Below are 16,862 nucleotides of genomic sequence, written 5' to 3' on the forward strand. Positions count from 1 at the left end.
TTTATATTTAAATTTTAAATTTTACAATAAAAATCTCAATGCTGTGTCTAAACTCAAAGAGAAAAAAAAAAACACCCCCACAAGACAACGATATTTTAGACCATGTTATTGTATTGACAAAAATTATTCAATCGGTCTGAAAAGTCTGTACCACTTTTTAATTCAAAAATTATTGCTACACCAAATTTTTTTTAGGGAATTTTATACAATATTTTGTATAAATATAAGGAAATCTTGTATAATAAAAAAAATTGTACAGCATATCTTAAAATACAATGAAACTTTTGTGTAAGTTTTGAAATCGACTTTTTACAAAGACGAATGAATTATAAGCAATTTACCTATGATATTTGCACCCCAATTTCTTACACAAAAAACGTGTTACCATTATGGGAATGGGTTTTATATAGCAAAACGCGACTCTTCATTAGTACGCACGATTTTATGTTATTGTTGGCATCATCAAATAAATAAATAAAACAGAAACAAAAAAGCGCTTTCGGGAGTTTATAACTAATTTGGAGAAGTTTAGGGTCTTGTCAACAGTTTCAACTTTCAAGGGATCACGGTAGCAGGTCGGTGCCCATTCCGTACTTCTTGAATAATCCAGAAATCTGGACGCGATTCAGATTTCATTCACTTTGTGCTCTACAATTCTTGAAGGAAGGCAGTTCATTGTGCTGTGGTATATTTAGGCGAGGTTTTAGTTTTAGGTTTTTTTTTTTTTGGTTGTTGTTGCCTCTAGCTTTATTTCAAATCTAAGTGATCTTGAGTTTACTTGGAGTTTAATTTCTCAAGTTTTTTGGTTGGATTTGAAATCTAAGTATTGTTCGAAGATTGAATCTGTTGCTTCGATGAGCGTTTTATTTATTGTATTTTCATTTTTATTTCATTTTTGCTATAATCTTGCAATGGAGGAAATGATTTTCCCCAAAAATTCTAACAGATTTAATCCATCAATAATGCTTTTCTACGATGGTAACCGTGGCTTAATTGTATTAAGCACAGTGGCATCAATATTTGTAATACAATATATTATCATCATTAGGTTGGAGGGATTTGGATTGAAGATATTTCAAATGACGATCAAATTCATTAGTTTCATTTGGCTATGCAATGGATTTCAAATTTTCAAAGCTTGTTGTAAATTTTCAATCCATTCCCTCTGTAACTAAAAAGATGGATTTTAATTATGAAGTATTTCAAATTCGAAGTAATTCAAATCAATTCATTTAAAATCTACCTTCAAATCCAAATCCATCCAACCAAACGGAGCCTATTTAGTTGTGTTGTTGACAGCTACCATCTCATGTTTTCAAGGAAATTATATTGCTCAAAATGTAGCATTTCATATAAAATTTTGCTCAACATATTAATTTGGGGGTTGTTTTAAAAACTTAAAAATCGCTCTCTACTTGATTAGGTTTCAAGAATATTTGTATGGTAGAATGTATAAAGGTGTACGTTTTCAGATGCATGATCTCTCCTACTGTTTTATTAATTGCAACGATTGTGTACTAGACGAACGCATGCTTAACAAATGTAGAGATGCTTTGCCTTGTGATAGTTTTGAATGAAAATCAGTTCTGATTTGATTTTTTTTGATATTATTGTTGCAGTTTGTTCCTCAAGTATTTTACACTTGTTAAAAGTGTTAGTCCTTTTTACTTGAAAGAATTAATGGTGGGCCATATAACATATACACCGCCACCTTATATGCCCCTGGGGCAGTCCGATGCAGAAACGGATGCAGCACAATCCCCTGCAGACGCGACATCTACAGCACTGAACATTAGGCCAGAGCAGTGGTCTTCAGGAATCTGTGCTTGTTTTGATGATATGCAGAGCTGTATGCTACTCTTTGTTCTGTGATCTTGATTTATCAGAAGCAAAAAAAGTAAATGAAAAGGTGCCCTTTTTTTGACGAAAAAGTAAATGAAAGGTGCCGTATTTTTAGTAGCTCTAGATAAATTTGATGAGCGTCCTCTATTTTAGTCTTTGTGGGTAGTTAAATTATGTGTTGGGTGGTAGACTTATGTAGTGAAATGTGTTAGAACTTTCTCAAACAATCTCACAAAAGATTAACCATTCTAAGTGGGTGGTGTTAATTGGACGGCTGTTAAGATGCTGATTAATTCTAATTAGAAAATGAGGTATAAAATGACAGGACATGATAATAATCCACACGCAATATATGTTGTGATTGATCCCAACACAAGTGTATATTAACACAGTAAAAATGTATGGTATAAACTAAGAGTATACGGGTAATAATTCATACAACATATGCTGATTTAATTCCATGAATTTTGAAGTAGTATCCGACCCCGGGTTAATTGTGCATCAAGTATTAACTTTATCGATTATTTTGAAGATGGAAAATAGTGTTTTTGACATAATTCACATGCTTTGTGCTCCCAAGTGATGATTATTCCTCCATAATATATTCTTAGCATACAAATGATTCACACTTTTACATTATATACTGCCTAAGGGACGCTTTCTCCTGCAGGTTATGTTGGATTATTTTGTCCTTGCTATCTTTTTGCAAAAAATGCAGAGTCTTTAGGCTCTGGAACTCTAGTGGGATCTTGTGCGATGCATTTTATCTTGTGGGCCTTTCTTAATACCTTTTGCTGTTTATTTACCGAGGGCTTTACATTGGGTATACCTGGATGCTTTGCTGCATTCTACGCATGTGGTTACCGGAGAACATTAAGGACGAAGTACAATTTGCCGGTATGTGTTCCCTTTTTTTTTTCCTTATGCTTGTGTGATAAACATATTTTCTGTAGGACTCCAATGTTAACATCAAAAAGGAAAAAAAATCTAATTCATATTCCCTTAGGCCTTGTTTACTTTGATCGATTATTCTACAAGTTTACAGCATAAATATTAATAATCAATCATCAAATTAAACAAAGTCTTAGATGCTTGCAGTTCTCCATTTCCATCTCTACGCTATTTATCTCTACTAATTGGAGACAATTTGTATATTAAGAGAATTTTAGTTGATTTCATAGTGGTTCGGTTGTTGCACAATTGGCATTTGTATTTGATTTACATTGAACAGCAGCTTCAATTAGCAGCAATTTGCATTAGTTTTCGTAGTAGTAGTAGTAGTAATATTGAGACTTTACCATGAATTCTGCAAAGCCATCTGTGCACAGTAACTTATATGGTCATTGTATGGTATGGGTTTTAGTTTCGATCAAGCAGCAGTGTGGATCTGTGTTACTGAATTTGGGGATTGCACCTTTCCATCTCTTGTACACCACCGGGAATTGAATAATGAATCAAATACACTGTTAGGCTATCTGAGGTGTGCGTATGTATCATCATACTATATACAAGTTTGAAAATTTTTTTAATGGTAGTTGTGGACCTAATCTCTATGGTTGGGTTTCTGCTCGACATTGATTTTATGGATTAAGCTGTATATTCGAATGGGACATCACAACAGTGTGCCCTGCACTGTTATATCCCAAGTTTCTGTTTATTAATTTCTTTCTTCATATTCATTACTTCTTTACCTGATGTACACTGTGCGCTTAGAACTAACTCACGTGAGTTTGAAATGATATAACAACATGTCGAATTAGCTACTAATGCTTCCCTTCCGAAGCAACATTGTTTTGATGTGATGATGAATTTGAAAACAATTTGTTGGGCATGAGTTCTTGGTAAACGATAAATAATGTGCAATGGTTATGTTCATTAGATCCTCTAATTGTTAACCACCATGTTTGCATTCCATTTCTTGTACATCTTCATTGTTTACCTTCATATATATATACACAAAATATGTATTGTGGTGGTTACAATTAAGGTGCTGGTTAGGGTTAATCAGTATTGTGCTGGTTAGTTGCAATCAACACGTGGTAAAAATCTATACGACACATGCCGTAATTAATTTCATTTAAGTCCAGTATTGCATGTTAACATAACACAAATTTTGACAAAACATATTTGATCGCGGCATATGACACATGTTAAGATAGCACAATACATAGTATAATTCACACGACACATATTATTGTAATTATCATGTAAATCAGCACAGACCGTCCTCTTATTGTGGTGCTTAGCTCTTGTAATATGCTATGCGCCGCTAATTTTTATGAGCTGCTAAAACAAACCATATCTGTAGAGAAAGATCAATACATTGTATGATTTGGAAGTAGCTTTGGTTATCTACGATTCTATAATATACGGTCATGAAAGTCATGATCCGCATTTCTTGTTGCATTGTATTTCTTAACTGATCGGACCAAGCTATAAATGCTATCCGCCTATCTTGATGAATTCTTTTGTTCCAGGAAGCACCGTGTGGAGATTTCGTCACCCATTTCTTCTGTCATCTCTGTGCGATATGTCAAGAATACAGAGAAATCCGCGAGAGGTTTCGAGATTCAAATTCGGGTTTGAATTTAGTGCAGGTGACAGCCCCTGCAATGCAAACAATGGAATCGACTTCTGGTAAATAATCTGTGATGTTTTTCTCTCCTATATTGTTCTGCATTGCCTTGTAATGCCTTTGAACAAGATTCATTTCATTGTAAAGGGATTTTCTGTTGCACTGCACTATGTTAAATATAAACTTCTGGTATACTGTCATTGGAGAAGAGCAGTGCCTGTTCTTTTTCAGTTTTTTTTTTTTTTTTTTTTTTTTTTAATGACGTGAAAACTCGCTGAGCTGTCGGAAAGTGCTGGGTAAACCTGTAGTGCCTGTTTGTTTATGCATACATGAGGTCAGGGGGCTGTCTTTAACCCTTTGGAAATCCTAGGTAGAGTCCCGTCAAATTTACACGTTTTTTTTATTATTATTTATTATATTTAACCTATTGTTAATTTTAAAAAAATTAAATTTTCAACATTTAATTATTACTTTGAATTTAATATTTATTTACCACTATTGTCATTTTTTTATTATATTTTTTGTTTTTATCATCTTTGATTATGAACTAAATTTTAAAATATATCTTCCAACTATTTTTTTCCTCACCTTTTCAATCTCAGACAAAATGAAGTATTTTTACCTAATGGAGAGAGTATTATATTCATTCTATTCCAAATATAATGTAATTTTTCTTTTATTATTTTTATATATTTCATTCAAAAGTAGATATTCAATTATAATAAAAATAATTATATCTAAATATTAAAATACTTTTAATTTTATAAAAGTATATACTACATATTTTTGTACACAAAAAATGATAATCATCTCAACACTATATGTTGTATCATAAATATATTTAGTTTATTGAAATCAATAATATTTTAGGTATGAAATTATACTATACACTATATTATTATATTATAATTATATATTATATTATCATGTGTTGTTGTAGGTCAAATTAGCATAATAAAGGTCAATATGAAAATCACAAGGATATTTGTTTTTTGATCAAATAAATATATGTTAATCTACCGATATAAAAGTTCCTGAGCACTACTGTTGAATGGTATAAATTCGATGGACTATACTGATTCTTGATTTTTATATTTTTAAAAATTTTAATGAATTCATTCTTTTGGAAAATTATAAATATTTTTGAAAAAAAAAAAATAACAAGAATTAATTTGAAATAAAGTGCTAATTTAAATTTTGATTTAAATAATAGTATTTTTATATTATTTTATGAGAAAAAAATATTATATTTTTATGAAAAAGACCTTACATAATGAATCTCCAAATATACCCCTCTGTGTAATTAATTTTATATTTATATAAAAAAAATGTTGTAATAAGTCCCTATTCCACTCCCTAATTTCAAGAATATATTGCATGCCAACAACATATTTATAAATATGGAATAAGCTCTGCTCGTGAGTATAATATCTTGTAGTAAGATTATATTTTTTTATTTTCAATTGAAGATATTTTTAAAATATTAACAACTTTTCTTCACTTATGCCAAAATTTTCTGTTACACTTATAAAATCATTAAATATATATATATATATATATATATGAAAATTATACTATGCTATATTCAAACTAAAATTAGCAATCTTAATAGGACAAAATGTGACGCAAATAATTATGGATTGAAAATAATCATGATAACATTATTATTTCCGGCTCACTTTGAAGGCCTCCACCAGTCGCCGGGGCGAGAGGAAGCTTTTCCGGATAAGGGATTCGGTGCCATTTGGTCCATATCAATATCATCTTCCCTATTTTTTTAATGACGTAGAAATCTGCAGTCGTTTTTTCTTTAAGTATACTTTGAATAAATTTTCGATCGAACCTAATAATTTACAAATTAGATTCACAAGACAAGTCACACTAAGTGAACCATATGTATGGATAAGACACGGGAGATATTGAAGGTTTAAAGCCATGTCTTCCTAAATTCTTACACAATAATATTAATAATAATAACCCATATAGAATTCGTAGAGGCACTTGAAGCTTGCATTACAAATAACTAAAAAAAAAAACTAATGATTATTAGGTTCGGCTGAAATTTTATTCAGTGCGCACTTTCGGGTAACGGCTACGGATTCCAACGTCATAAAAAAAAGAAAAAAACTAATGATTATTAGGTATGACCTGATGGTGGTGGGAGATGAACTTTTGAACTCCCAACGCCTCTGGGTGTTGTCTGCTATATATGATTTGGATTTGCCTTGTTTGGGCCTAGTTTTCCGGCTATAAGGTTCCATAAGAGATTTACATTCTTCAAAGCCCGTTAGATTATCTTATACTTTGTCTGTTATTCAAATTAATACTTTTTTTAAACAATTTATCCTAAAATAGTATTCTTTTTTTTTTTCAGTAATAAAAATACGACAATTGAACTTTTCTATTGTAAAACAAAAAGTAGTTATTTTTACTCATTTTTATTAAAATTCATGCGAAATCATATAATTTTGGATATAGGAGGGAATAAATAAATATAATCTAGAGTAAAGACAAATTATAATTTTTGAAAAAGTATTTCTTTATACAATTCATTCGATTATCCATTTTGTTCCTTTTGATTATTTATCTATTTCCCTATTCCAAAATTCCCAAACAAACATTGTGATAAGACCACGTAGGAAAATGGAATCAATCCCCTTAATTTATTTATTACACAAATTAAATTCCACCAAGAATTTATACATCATTCATATCTATCATATGGTCAACTTGTTTGGAATTATTTGAAGCAAATGATAAAGGTATATGTGTGATTCCCATTGCAACATGTATTGGGGGGATCAAAGTAGACAGCCTTCAACTTGTCTCAAATATTCTAACTAATTCAATCCGCATCTAAACCAGATTATCGTCAATATTCATTTTTGTTTTTATATATATATATATATATATATGAGTTACTATATACACATTAGAAGAGTCCCTAATTAATTCCAACTTGTGAGTTAAGGGCTTTCTTCGATTAGCGCCGTTGTGCAGAATGTTTGGTCGTCGTTTCAAGAAGGTTGATGCATCGAATGCTGTCAATGTATGGAGCCCTTTCTCTTCTTTGAAGCTTTCGGGTTGTGTTTGTTCAATTTGTTCGTATTTAATTATTTCAATGCGCAGATCGTGGAGCTTTTTTTTTTTTTTTTTTTTTTTTTTGATAACGTGGGAACCCGCAGATCGTGGAGCTTCTTGTTCATATGGATTGTGAAGGATGCGAGAAAAGGATTCGGAGAGCTATCTCTCGATTGCATGGCAAGACATTTACAATACATATGCATATATATATATATATGAATGCATACAAATGCGTGTGTATGTCTATATCGTCATCTTCGACGTCAAATATAATTTAAACAAGCTCGAAAACCCTAATGAAGTTTAATCACTTGCCTGATTTCAATAACCAAGATAAAATATTACTCTCTACGCTATAAGAGAGAATGCTAACGATTTATTTAGTTTTATTCTCAACTTTATTTTTGGCACTATTTATAAAAGAATTATTTGTTTTTTTAAATACGCCAATACTTATTTTTTCTCTAATATATTACATAAAATGATATTATTTATTTGAGACATTTGTTTCATTTCAATTTCTATACTGGATTTTACTAATTGGATTATATATGTTTTTGAAAAATATATATTTTTTTCAAAATATCACATCAAATATCACTTTTAATAAATAACTCAAACCTCAAAACTCAATTTAGATTGAAAAGAAAAAGACACAATTTCATTTAAAACATTACGTTGATCCAATGCTTTAGGTATGTTTTGGTTTATATTTGGTTTACTATTGACTTTTGGTTTAAAAAATAGTAACGATGTGATGCTTTGTATGTAAAAAAAATTAATAATACTTTTTTTTTTTTTTTAAATAGAGAACCATGGGTGTGTTTGTTTGTCAGCTTTGTAGTTGGATTTAGTTTTGAATAATAATTTTTTAAAATTAATATAATTATTTAATGTAATATAAATAAATATTGAATGATATTTTAATTAAATTTTTTTTTTATTATAACGTAAAAACAAAAAAATAAATTTGTTTGATATTTTTTAAAGATAAAAATTATGAATGAAAAAGAAACTTGTAAAAAATAATAATAAGTAAATATAGTTGCACTTAAAAAAAAAAAAACCCTCAAAAGAGAATAGAAGTCTTATATGATGTTAAAAATTAGGGTTTTAATCTATGCTTCACATAATTAATCCATATGATTGTAATGAAACATGATAGTCTATATTTGTAGGTGTGGATAGCTTGGATATCGACATGGAGAAGCAAAAAGTGACGGTGACCGGATACATAGAGAAAACGCGAGTTTTGAAAGTGGTGAGAAGAACGGGAAGAAAGGCCGAATTTTGGCCATTCCCATATGATGCCGAGTATTATCCTTATGCTTCTCAATATTTGGAGGAGTCCAACTTTACGTCATCGTATAATTACTACACACATGGCTACAATGAAAGCGTGCACGGCTACTTCCCTCAACTTCCTTATGCGACCATAGATGATCGGATAACCTATCATTTTAGCGATGATAATGTTCATTCTTGCACGATCATGTGATCATATTATATTATCGCTACAAGGGATAATTATTTTGGTCTTTATTTATTTATTTTTTTCTTAACTATCGATAGTAATTTAGCAACATTAATATCATCAATTAAGCCATTACCAATTTATCATGAGATGAAAATGCAATTCATCACTAGGCTATTATAAGTTCAGTCGAAAATTTACTTAGGGTGTGTTCGTTTATTGAATTTTTCTAAAATTCTATTATTCAAATATATTTACCCCCAAAAATATCAAATCAAACATCTATTTTTCATTTTTATATTATACAAAATTAATTTTATATTCAAAACATCACATAAATACATATTTATATCAAATCATATAAATATTATACTTCAAAATTTTTACTATTCAATCTCACTTCAAAATCCAAACTCCAAAACAAATCTACTCTTAGAATGTACTAAAAAAATAATAGTTGCGGATTCCCAAGATAAAGATAAAAATGCAATTTATCACTATAAATAAACTAGTGTATTTAAGTTGATTTATTTCATTCTACACCTTTTGCAATGGTCTATATTTTATGTTTATCTTTGTTTATAATAACAAGGGTAAATTATATAACATTTGTATTTTAGTAAAAATACACAAAATATATTGTGTTTTATTTATTGCGTGAAAATCCTTTATATTAAATTTAAAGTTTGCATAAAACACTCTCATTATCCAACGATGATGTTTGAGTCTAAATAAATACCAAAATTATGCAAGTTTTATACAAATAAAAAAAATAAAATTATTAAATATATATTTTTGAATAAAATAAATAAATAAATAATTGATTAATAATTTATTTATAATTTTTTTAAAAATCAGATAACAATTTGTCTTAAAAAACTAATAAAATGGAATATTATTTAATTAATTAAATTATTTATTTATTCGAAAAAAATTGTTTAAAATATTTTATCTCTTTTATTTGTATAAAACTTGCATTATTGGGTTCACATTTATAATAAAGTATCAATTTTAGACGAAAATAGTATTTCGTGTAAACTTTTTATTAACAGAAAATAGTTTCACATAATAAATAAAATACATAATATTTTATACATTTTTACTAAAATACGAGGAGTTATCACTACAAAAAAAAATAGTATATTTGTAACGGAATTCCGTCACTAAATATCATGTAGCTAACGTAATTCCATCATTAATTCCGTCTCTAATATCATTAGTAACGGAAAAAGTGAATTTAAAGACGGAAAAATTTCGTTACAAAAATGATATTTTCTTGTATATAAATTACACTAATAATAATAATAATAATCCTATTTAATAAAATATACTGTTTCTAAAGAATAACACTTTTTTTTTTTAAAAGGAGATGTAAAGAATATTAATATTTGTTAGAAAGTAATGGGAAAAAAAAAATTATTCTTATGAGTATGTTTTAATCTAAGTGTCAAAACTAGTGACATTTATATAATATAATAAAAAAGTTAATGATAATTTTATGGTAATCTCATTATTTATGTTAATAAGATTATTGTTTGGGATAAACAAAAATAATAAAACACACTTATTTTTCTCGGACAGAGAGAGTATAACATATCATATTTTTTTATTTAAAATATTATGTAGGAGGTAGTATAACATATCATATAAGCAAATGTATTTATTTATTTATCGTTACCAAAAATATAAACGAGTCATCTTTTGTGGGATGGAGAAAAATTAAAAAAAAAATCATCCATGGCGAAACAGACACTACAAGAAAAAATCATTTTTGTAACAAAATTTTTTGTATCTTTAAATCTACTTTTTCCATTACTAATGACATTAGAGACGGAATTAGGAATGAAATTATGTTAGCTACGTGAACTTTAGGGACGAAATTCCGTTACAAATATATTATTTTTTTTGTAGTGAGAAAGTATTTTTTTTTTTTTTTACTAAACAAAATAATCAACTAATAGGAATAAATAAAAAAGTGCTAAAAATATACTCACTCCCTCTCAATACAATAGTCTTGTTTACCATTTTTTTCCGTCCCAAAACAATAGTCTTGTTTACCATTTTTTTCCGTCTCAAAACAATAGTCTTATTTCCATAAATAATCATATCACCATAAACCTACTCTTATTTTTTCATTTTTATTACACAATTACCATTATTTTTTACACTAATACATTCACAAGGACAAAAAAGTTTTTTATCCATATTTTTTACCAACTACCATTTTAATATCAATATTCTTTAAATCTCGTGCCTAACACAATTAAGACTATATTTATGGGACGGAGGGAGTATAATTTGTTAGTTGCACTTTTGACCATCAATTTTTATCATTCATCCACATGAATATTTTTTAGTCAATTCACTGGAACAACAACACTGATATTTACAATAATTAATAAATAATTAATCAGTTTCATATACCATTATCATACATTTTGCACAGTCCAGATGAACCAATAACATACCCAAAGCTCCACAACACCGGCCCGAACGAGAAGCAGTCCAGTCCGGATAAAAGCATAATAACAAATCCAATGAACAAAACTAGTCCAGATGAGTAGTAGGAGTAGTTCCAAAATTTAAGTGTACAAACTTGGGGAAAAAATAATGTGGATTTAAAATGAGCACAATAAGAAAAGTGGGTAAAATAGTTTGTAACATTAAGGGATAAGGACAAGACATACAATATAAAAGAATGGCAAAAAGGAGAAGAAAATGAGTCTGTTCAACACCACAATTCACTTCTATATTGTTTTTTTTTCCCTTTGTTTTATTCCTATATTTTCTTGTTCCTATTTTGTCTTTGTTGCAATGCATTATTTTCTTTCACTTTTTGTTTTCCAACTTTGAACCCTTTAAAGTTAAATTTCAAATTTATTTTGTATCATTTTTTTTCATCCGTAGAATATAATTTTCTTCGATCTTTTCATATTCGTTCAGTTTCATATTTTTTATTATAATCGATCTCATCCGGATTTGTTCATGTATCAGTTTTTATCGCAATACTAGGCCCGGATACTTTTTTAGTAGGACAGAAAATCCAATAATTGTCTATTTTTGACTGGCCTAAACCCTTTGGACCATCGTCAACAAATTTCAGCGACAATACAATGAATTAATATTTATATTTTATTTCACGGGAGATCACCTCCAGCAAGATAGTAGTTCTTTTAAAAAATGTTGGCTCTGTTCCTAGACAATTATTTGAGTAATATAAGCTTACAAATGTTATTGGGTGGTTGTTATTTAATATATTTTTTTCCTTGTATTTTTTTTTATTATATTAGACAAACTATTTTTTTTTCTTCTCTCTTTTTTTAGTTCTATATTTTATTTTTGCTTTTTTCAATTATTTTTTTTAATTTATTGAATTTTTTAACTTAAAATTTTATAATATATAATTTATAATAAATTTATTTTTTTTAACTACATAATATTTAATTATTTGAATTTTATATCAATTGATTCATTTGCATACTTTATAGAAAAAATAATGGATAATTTGATTTAAAATTGACCATCTAATTTGATTTTTTTCAAAAATATATAACATTTTAACAATACATGTAGAATTTATATATTAATTCTTATTAGAATTTTGATTAGTTCTCTATAATTTTCTATATCTATTTATATCTATTTAAGTCTATATTTATTGAGGTTTATTTAAAATATACTACCTTCTAGATTTTGGTACAAAAAGTTATTTGTAACGATTTTGTACCGGATTTTGACCGATGCATATACTCGAGTTACAAAAGGTCTATGTACCGACTTTTTTCGCAACAAAAAACGGGCGGTTAACGCATTTATTGTAACAGTGTTTGTAACGCTATTATTGTACTTTCGATTTATTTGTAACCGACATTTACTGTTATAAAAGAATCGTTACAATAAATGTTCATCCACTTGTAACAGCTTTTGTTACGGTAGTAATTTCGTTATAATAGTTGGTTTTAAAAAACCTAGTTAATATTTTTTGTACCAGTATTTGTAACGACCAATTTTTTTGTATCGAAAAAAGTTCCCTTATCTTTTAAATAATAACTAAAAAAATTGGTTTCGGACCGAAAAACCTGTACACTGTGAGAAAATACTTCCAAATGACATTACAAAATATGGAAATATTACGGCAATTCTGTATCACCATGAGTTGTAGCAAGTATGCACTGTGTAGAAACATAAATATTTCGCAACATAGCCTAACATATATGGCAAAGCGTAGCAACAAACACACAAAATGTAGCAGAGACAGCAAGTTCAACCAACATAAAGGACTCAGTTAGCATCAATCCACAAACAAAAGTCAATCATCATAGAACTACGTGCCATGCTGCAACGTCCCATGCAGCGTCAAAGTGGCCGTACACCGTAGTTACGGGCGACAAACAAACTGCCAACATTGTGTAAAATTATATAAGAATTTATTTGTGAGATGGTTAAGTTGTAATCCAATAGAAAATCTTGTAAATGTGGTTGCGTACATCTTTGAATGTCCAGTCGATTGGTTCGCCGCGGACAACCTCACCGAGTGTTTGTGCTCCAGATGTTGTCCGTAGAATAAGCTCAGCCTCCGGAACAGTAGCAGTTGTAACAAAAACCCTTACTATGTCAACAGTGTCACCTACGGACATATAAAGAAAACATGTGCAAATCATCGGAAAGAAAATAAAACTCATGAAATATTTAATCAATATAAAATATTAAAGATATTAACTAAAACATTATAGCATACGTAAGAGAAAAGGTCGGAGATAATCGCCTAATTTAGCCATCCATACAACAGCGTAATCAAAATTGTAAAACATAGATTAGTATAAGTATAATTATAGCATGGATCCTATCTTGATGACTTCCGGACCAACATCTGTACAACCCCACAAGTATAAAACAACTAGCAACGTGATCAATTTATTTGATACATGTGAAAGTTGTTTGTTTAAACAACCAACTTAAACATGTACCAATTTAAAAACAACAATTAATTGAGTGTTAATGTATCCAAATACCTAACACATATATTAGATCAAAAATCAAAGTGGTTTGGGGAAAAAAAAATCAATTTACCCACCAGCCTACAAAAATATTTAATTATAGATTTATATGCTATCCAACAAGGTTATACAGAGCAAACAACCACCCAATTACAGTTCCACATAAATAGCATTGTCACCATATCATGTATTACTATTCTGACTCACTATTAACCATAAAATATGTTTTACTCAAAATGGCTGCAACAAAAACCGATTTCATATAGAAAATATAACTAGGTTGACAATAAACCTGGGGTAGGATCGGATAGCAACACCCCCTCACCAACAACGTGTTTTTCCAAGCCACGAGATATGAGAAGAATACGAGACCCGATCTACATGAAAAACATTATCATATGTCAATCATATAATCTACATGCATGTTCTTGAAGGTGGTGGTGATGTGTTAGTAGTGGATGTTATTATCTAAAGGGTGATTCAGTTAACAAATACAAATAAAATTAGCAACGAAAAATTACTAACCGTCAACGGGTTAAGGACATTAGTCCCCGGCGTCAGTGACCTTCCATCTGTGAGGCTAGAGCACTGCAAGACAGGTGAGTATGAAATGACATGACTCGCCCCAAATGGTACAATGTAAAACCAATTAATACACGAGATATGCATTCTTACAGGCCCCGTATCGAGGCACGCGGGGAAGAATTCAATAAAGCAGACATCTCAGCACGGATGGTTCTAATTTTAGACATCTTAGCGCGGGCACTCCTAAATTCAGACATAAATTCCCTAATCTCAACAAGGTCTTTCTGATAGTCCTCAGCAAGCTTTCGGAGATCAGGACCATCAGGCCCTCCAGTCAAATGACTTCAGGGGGAGGCAGAGCTAGCAGCACTATCAACAACTATTTTTCTATTCCTTTTCCCCCCCGAGTGCACGGCGGTACAAAGCCTCACGAGCCGCCGGGGTTCTTTTATCAACAGGAATTTTATTAAGTTTATCATTCAAATAAGCCTACACAATTTCAAACAAATAAAAACTATGATGATAAGAAGTACTAAAATTCCATTTAACAAAAGGTGAGATAGGTTTGCATACCAAAATATCATCAGTCATCTCATCATCACCACCACGTCTTTTCGTGCGAGACGACATCCAAATTTCCAAATTATCAGGCTCTTTCCCTGTTGCCTTTATCTAAGAGTTAGCCAAATAAGAAACCGGTAGTTTACTTCACTTACACATAAGAAATGGAGAGTCATAGTTGTTGATTAAATTATTGCACAAAGAAGAGAATGAAGACCTCATCCGCCAACGTTGTGAATGGTTTCCGGCCAGTCCTGTGCGGAAACTTTCTTTTTATGGAATTATTGGTATTTCTCCGTGCAATATCCTGCGAACATCGACCCATATGAATTGGAGTAGTATAGGTAGCATGGGAAGAGCATAAAAAGATGAAGGAATAGATGTAACTTGCCTTAACCTTTTCATCCTTCCAATATTGGACAAGCAACGGCCATTCTTCAGCGACAATCCGATCGGTGGGGACTTTCTTTAATGCTTCGTCGTCATTCTGATGTGGTGCGAAGTATGTAGACTTGATGATGCATTTCCAATGGCACCAGACATCCTTCAGGTCACCCATAACAACCTTCTCTGCCGAATCCGGAAGCCTACAATTGTCCTAAGATAATATAAAGTGTTAATATGTAAGCTTGCTCTACTCAAGGAAGCATGTATAGTAAACAGAGGTTTAATATAAGAGTTTCTCATCTTTATTCTATAAAACTTACACGTATCTCAATCCATGCACCTTCCCGCAACTGTTCGGGAATTGCTTGGAAACTTGAATACCGTAATGGAAGACGCATCCCATTTCTGGCGATGACTCAAACTCCACTTTTGTAATCCTTCACATCTGGCCCGATGATGCTTCTGCCATTCCTGACCATAAACACAGTCATTGGGGTGTCCCCACCCCATCCACGAGGCATCTTAGCCACTCCCCGCCCCCTCTTAGTTTCTGTCATTGGACCTACGAATATATTTGAATATTAAGTTAGTATTCCTATGCTTCAACACTTACCTTGTTAGTGAGTACTAGAAATCATATATATTGTAATATGCTACCTTTCATCTTAGCTGGTTCATCTCTCTGGGTGAAATCATCTTTATCCATTTCCGGAGGACCATCGGTTTCAGCCACCGGTGCATGGTTTATTCCCAATGTAATGGGCCCAGTTGTTTCCATCCCCTGCGTAGGACCTATCGTATCATCATCAATCACATCGCCGATCACCGTCTACAATATTTTACTTATGCGGTGTTAGGAGTTTCGATGTATCATTGTAGCAAGGCAAGGAATTTATTAGGCGTATCTGACAATCAATATTACCTGCTCTGGCTCTTGTGAGTCCTGCAGTAAAGGGCGTCGAACGGAGGATGCATCTGCCCTTACTGCCGTCCAAGCATCCCACTCTCTCTCCCACTCTTCGGCAATTGATTTTAAGTGGTCCAAAAGAGGTGAGACATGGGCACCCTTGCGTCTAGTGGTCATCCGTTTAGGACCAACTTGCTTCGGTGGAGAGGGTGCACTAACCTCCGGATGATTGGTTGTCTTGGGGCTGCTGCGTGCTAAGGCTCTTGTGACCCGTCGGAGTGGTGACCTCCAACCTCTTGCAATACAGATTGCCTTTCACGGTTGGTTCTTGCCATTACCTAAAGGGAAATAATTCAAATTTTCTGTTAGCAACATATATGCAAGAATGTATAAATAAATTAGGAACATCATGCTTTCAACAACAAATGTAGAATGATAAGATAACTATTTCATAGGAACTACACTTACTAGGCCGAGAATATATTAAGTGTGAATGATTCTATTTACCTT

General features: G+C 30.9%; 3 protein-coding genes across 14 annotated transcripts in view; 2 read left to right on the forward strand and 1 right to left on the reverse strand.

The window, feature by feature from the left end:
* Nucleotides 1-499: 499 nt before the first annotated feature.
* Nucleotides 500-4,587, forward strand: LOC127256791 (protein PLANT CADMIUM RESISTANCE 10). Of its 4 annotated transcripts, none has more exons than XM_051282985.1 (4): nt 500-575; nt 1,620-1,849; nt 2,513-2,739; nt 4,320-4,587. In XM_051282985.1, exons 2-4 carry the CDS (start codon nt 1,681-1,683, stop codon nt 4,485-4,487), a joined length of 564 nt encoding a protein of 187 aa, XP_051138942.1. In that variant the 5' UTR covers nt 500-575; nt 1,620-1,680; the 3' UTR covers nt 4,488-4,587. The 4 variants fall into 4 exon arrangements, with proteins under 4 accessions (XP_051138942.1, XP_051138943.1, XP_051138944.1 ...); XM_051282986.1 differs by having other exon boundaries at nt 522-700; XM_051282987.1 differs by having other exon boundaries at nt 522-695.
* A 2,761-nt stretch (nt 4,588-7,348) lies between these two features.
* LOC127256704 (heavy metal-associated isoprenylated plant protein 45) lies at nt 7,349-9,131 on the forward strand. Its single transcript, XM_051282852.1, has 3 exons — nt 7,349-7,466; nt 7,603-7,678; nt 8,680-9,131. The coding sequence occupies exons 1-3, from the start codon at nt 7,419-7,421 to the stop codon at nt 8,997-8,999; spliced, it is 444 nt and encodes a 147-aa protein (XP_051138809.1). The 5' UTR covers nt 7,349-7,418; the 3' UTR covers nt 9,000-9,131.
* Nucleotides 9,132-13,096: 3,965 nt separating this feature from the next.
* Nucleotides 13,097-16,862, reverse strand: part of LOC127256598 (uncharacterized) — a 95,597-nt gene continuing 91,831 nt past the window's right edge. For 5 of the 9 annotated variants that reach the window (XM_051282706.1, XM_051282704.1, XM_051282702.1 and 2 more), the window contains 10 exons: nt 16,368-16,690; nt 16,103-16,274; nt 15,766-16,007; nt 15,450-15,656; nt 15,276-15,365; nt 15,071-15,169; nt 14,498-14,560; nt 14,265-14,349; nt 13,463-13,602; nt 13,097-13,371 (listed from right to left, as the gene is read on the reverse strand). In XM_051282706.1, the coding sequence (XP_051138663.1) occupies nt 13,354-13,371; nt 13,463-13,602; nt 14,265-14,349; nt 14,498-14,560; nt 15,071-15,169; nt 15,276-15,365; nt 15,450-15,656; nt 15,766-15,843 (780 nt within the window). In that variant the 5' untranslated portion in view covers nt 15,844-16,007; nt 16,103-16,274; nt 16,368-16,690 and the 3' untranslated portion in view covers nt 13,097-13,353. The remainder of the gene's footprint in view (nt 13,372-13,462; nt 13,603-14,264; nt 14,350-14,497; nt 14,561-15,070; nt 15,170-15,275; nt 15,366-15,449; nt 15,657-15,765; nt 16,008-16,102; nt 16,275-16,367; nt 16,691-16,862) is intronic. The other 4 variants (XM_051282708.1, XM_051282707.1, XM_051282710.1 and 1 more) reach the window with 4 other exon arrangements.

This window comes from Andrographis paniculata, unplaced genomic scaffold (assembly GCF_009805555.1).
Source record: "Andrographis paniculata isolate CXL003 unplaced genomic scaffold, ASM980555v1 Contig56END, whole genome shotgun sequence".
Taxonomy (NCBI): Eukaryota; Viridiplantae; Streptophyta; class Magnoliopsida; order Lamiales; family Acanthaceae; genus Andrographis; species Andrographis paniculata.

Coding starts and splice junctions, on each gene's coding strand:
- LOC127256791 (XM_051282985.1), top strand. CDS start 1,681: ATGGTGGGCCATATAACATATACACCGCCACCTTATATGCCCCTGGGG. Junction 1,850..2,512: donor TTTTGATGATATGCAGAGCT/GTATGCTACTCT, acceptor TTTCTCCTGCAG/GTTATGTTGGATTATTTTGT. Junction 2,740..4,319: donor GGACGAAGTACAATTTGCCG/GTATGTGTTCCC, acceptor CTTTTGTTCCAG/GAAGCACCGTGTGGAGATTT.
- LOC127256704 (XM_051282852.1), top strand. CDS start 7,419: ATGTTTGGTCGTCGTTTCAAGAAGGTTGATGCATCGAATGCTGTCAAT. Junction 7,467..7,602: donor ATGCATCGAATGCTGTCAAT/GTATGGAGCCCT, acceptor GGGAACCCGCAG/ATCGTGGAGCTTCTTGTTCA. Junction 7,679..8,679: donor AGCTATCTCTCGATTGCATG/GCAAGACATTTA, acceptor CTATATTTGTAG/GTGTGGATAGCTTGGATATC.